The sequence below is a fragment of the Chaetodon auriga genome, chromosome 3, assembly GCF_051107435.1.
Source record: "Chaetodon auriga isolate fChaAug3 chromosome 3, fChaAug3.hap1, whole genome shotgun sequence".
Taxonomy (NCBI): Eukaryota; Metazoa; Chordata; class Actinopteri; order Chaetodontiformes; family Chaetodontidae; genus Chaetodon; species Chaetodon auriga.
Window position 1 is genome coordinate 9,084,964 of NC_135076.1, and position 3,102 is coordinate 9,088,065.

General features: G+C 38.3%; 1 protein-coding gene across 1 annotated transcript; it reads right to left on the minus strand.

Annotated features, from left to right (window-relative positions):
• Window positions 1-931: 931 nt before the first annotated feature.
• Window positions 932-2,390, minus strand: LOC143317275 (trace amine-associated receptor 13c-like). The gene is made up of 2 exons (XM_076725349.1): window positions 2,224-2,390; window positions 932-1,745 (listed from the first exon to the last, which is right to left on the minus strand). The coding sequence occupies exons 1-2, from the start codon at window positions 2,388-2,390 to the stop codon at window positions 932-934; spliced, it is 981 nt and encodes a 326-aa protein (XP_076581464.1).
• Between the last annotated feature and the right edge of the window lie 712 nt (window positions 2,391-3,102).

Here is a 3,102-nt window from a genome sequence, read left to right on the forward strand (position 1 = left end):
GGAAAACACAGTATGTGCAAAGAAAATGTGATTTAGTGGCAATCTAGTTGTTAGGTTGCAGATTGAAAGTAACTGAATTCCTCTCACCTCACCCTCTCCTACAGTGGCTGCTTGAAATGTCAAAAATGTAAAAGGCCTTTTGTCTGTTCTGGGCTACTGTAGAACATGGTGGTGCAATTTGTTGACTCTGTGGAAGAGGGGTGCTGCCTCTGGACATACAAAGAACTTATTGATATTTATAAAACCATACAGTTTATTCTCTTTATGATGTAATATGTCACTCATCATTTTGTAAACACTGACAGATCTTTGTTAACAATCCCTGAAAAGAAAGAATAAAAAAATCTGGTGAAACATTAAGAGTGTGCTAAATGTGTTATTCAAGGATACATTGATATAAAGTCTTGCATGTGACTGGAAAGAAAAACAAAGCACAAATTATCAATTCAACATGACAATTTATTTATTGACGTTGTCACTCTACGTTCACGTTGTGAAAACCATTTGGTCATTTATGTTACAGCAACAATTTTCACAGCAAAGTTTTTCAGCATCATATTTGATTTGAGCCTGTGGATAAGAGCGATTACTTCTGTTTCAAATCATGCCTTCTGTCTGGGTTTTGTGCACTCTGGATAGAACACAGCAGCACAGATAACAATTATTGTGAACGTAGGCCTTAATTAATTCAATATTGGCATCTACTCTGTTTGGTTTTTAAACAAATTAGGCTTTTTAAGCAAATTATGTCATGTGATCAATCAATCCAATACAAGACTATTCCTGCACAACAGAATTTTCAATAGCTTTTCCAAATCGAAATTGTTATAACTTCATCTTCTCTGTTGTTTCACAGCATAGTGTTTACATCCTGAATGTATTTCTCCCTTATTTTGTCCTGTGTTTGGTCAGTTTCTGTACATTATTTTTCTTATCTCAACATGATCTTGGCCTCTCTGGAACCTGGCTGCAGTATCTGAAGGCTGACAATGAGTTTAACTGCTTTTCTAAACCAGGGGTAGAAAAAGGCATAGATCAGAGGATTAAAACTGGAGTTACAATAGAACAGCCAAATTTGAACTGATGACTCGACACCACCTGTGGTGTCCTGTCCTGTTAGAGAAGGAATGTAGTATGGACACAGACAAAGTATAAACACAAGAAGGATAATACCAAGAGTTCTAGCAGCTCTCATCTCTGATTTCTTAACAGTTACAACATCTGATTTTACAGCTGAAATTTGAGACCTCATGACACGTGCCTGTGACACAGCCACCACAAACACTCTCACATAGAGAACTATGATCACAGTAACAGGGCCGAAAAAGGTGAGAAGCAAGTCTACTGCCCCTGAAATGTAGTTTATGACAATTGTACATTCCTGGTAGCAGGAATTAAACAAATCTATTTGTGACAAGTAATCTTTCAGTATTATGATGTTGTAGATAACAGAGCAGATCCAACACAGAGACACACAGATTTGAACTCTGCTTGGTGTTACCATGGAAGAATAACGCAGAGGGTAACAAATAGCCACATAGCGGTCCATTGATATGAGCACCATGTTGCCAACAGAGGCAGAGGTGAGGATGAAGCTAGAGAGGAACATAAGAGCACATGAGATTTTATCCTGAAACCAGCAGGACTGCAGGATGGTGATTGTAGGTGGCATCACTGCAAGGCCCACCAGCAAGTCAGACACAGCCAGGGAGAGGAGGATGAGATTGGTGGGGGTCTGGAGCTGCCTGGAGGGGGAGATTATGATTAGTGCCACATCTTCAGTGCAATGGGTATCAGCTCACGACAATCATTGTGAGAAAACAGACAGAATGTGGAATTTTACTTTTGTAGACACAGCAATGTGAAAACCAAACTCTAAATAACCTACATGTCACATAAAGCTCTATAATATCACTGAGCTACACAGTTTATTATCAAATACTACTGTAGTTTGGATATTATTAAAGAGATTTTCATCATAATTGCTGCCATTGTGACACATCTAAACACAAAAACCCAATGAGAATAACATTTTCACTTACACGTGTAAGTACTGAGATTTCTGGCTTGTCTTAGACTTTTAATAATACAGTCGTATAGACGATGACTCAGAGAAAGAGTCGTCTTGTTCGTATATAGCAGCATAAAATGAACAAAGCTTCCATCCATGAATTAAACTCATACACACTATTAGCTGTTATATTTCAAGAACAGTGTCTGTGCCTGAAGTGGGAGATGGAGATGATGACCAACAAGTTGAGTGTCACAGTGAGCAGAGCGATACAGGACAGCAGTGTTTTGATGAACATGGCCTCAGGAGTAACAGACATTGACCTGCAGGAGGTGTTGAGTGGAGGCATACAGAGATCAGCTGCTTCCACTGACTCCATCATCAGAGATAGTGACTGTGGATCTGAACAGAGAGCTGCTGAGGTGGAGCAGCCCTCTGATTCACCTTTTCATGAGATGAGATATTTATCTCCTCTACATTTTGTCATTCCTATTGCCCATCATCTCTCTCCTCCCCTTCATCTTCTCCACACATCCTCCCACCAGTTTTTTTTCCACAGCTTAGAATCATCAAATACAAATATATTATATATACCACTCCATTGTTGTCCTCCCTACATCTATCATGCTCTTTCAAACAATCATGACTTTGATTGACATCTCTTGCATCCTGTTCTCCGTCTTTGTAATTCTTTATCTAGTTATTGCTTTGACTATATCTATCAGACATTGTATGATTTTACATTACCAATGGTAAATTGAAACCCCAATTCCAAAGAAGCTGGGACACTGTGTAAAACACAAATAAAATACAATGTCCTATTTGCTAATCCTTTTTAACATATACTCAATTAAAAGCACTATCAACACAATATATTTCATGTTTTATCTCATCAACTTCATTGATTTTTGTAAATAAATACTTATTCTGAATTTGATGCAGCAACACATTTCACATTTTGGGACAGGAGCAACAACAGACTGGGAAAGTTGCGGAATGCTCCAAAAAACAGCTGTTTGGAACATTCCACAGGTAAACAGGTTCAGTGGTAACAGGTGATATTATCATGATTGTGTATGAAAGGGGCATCA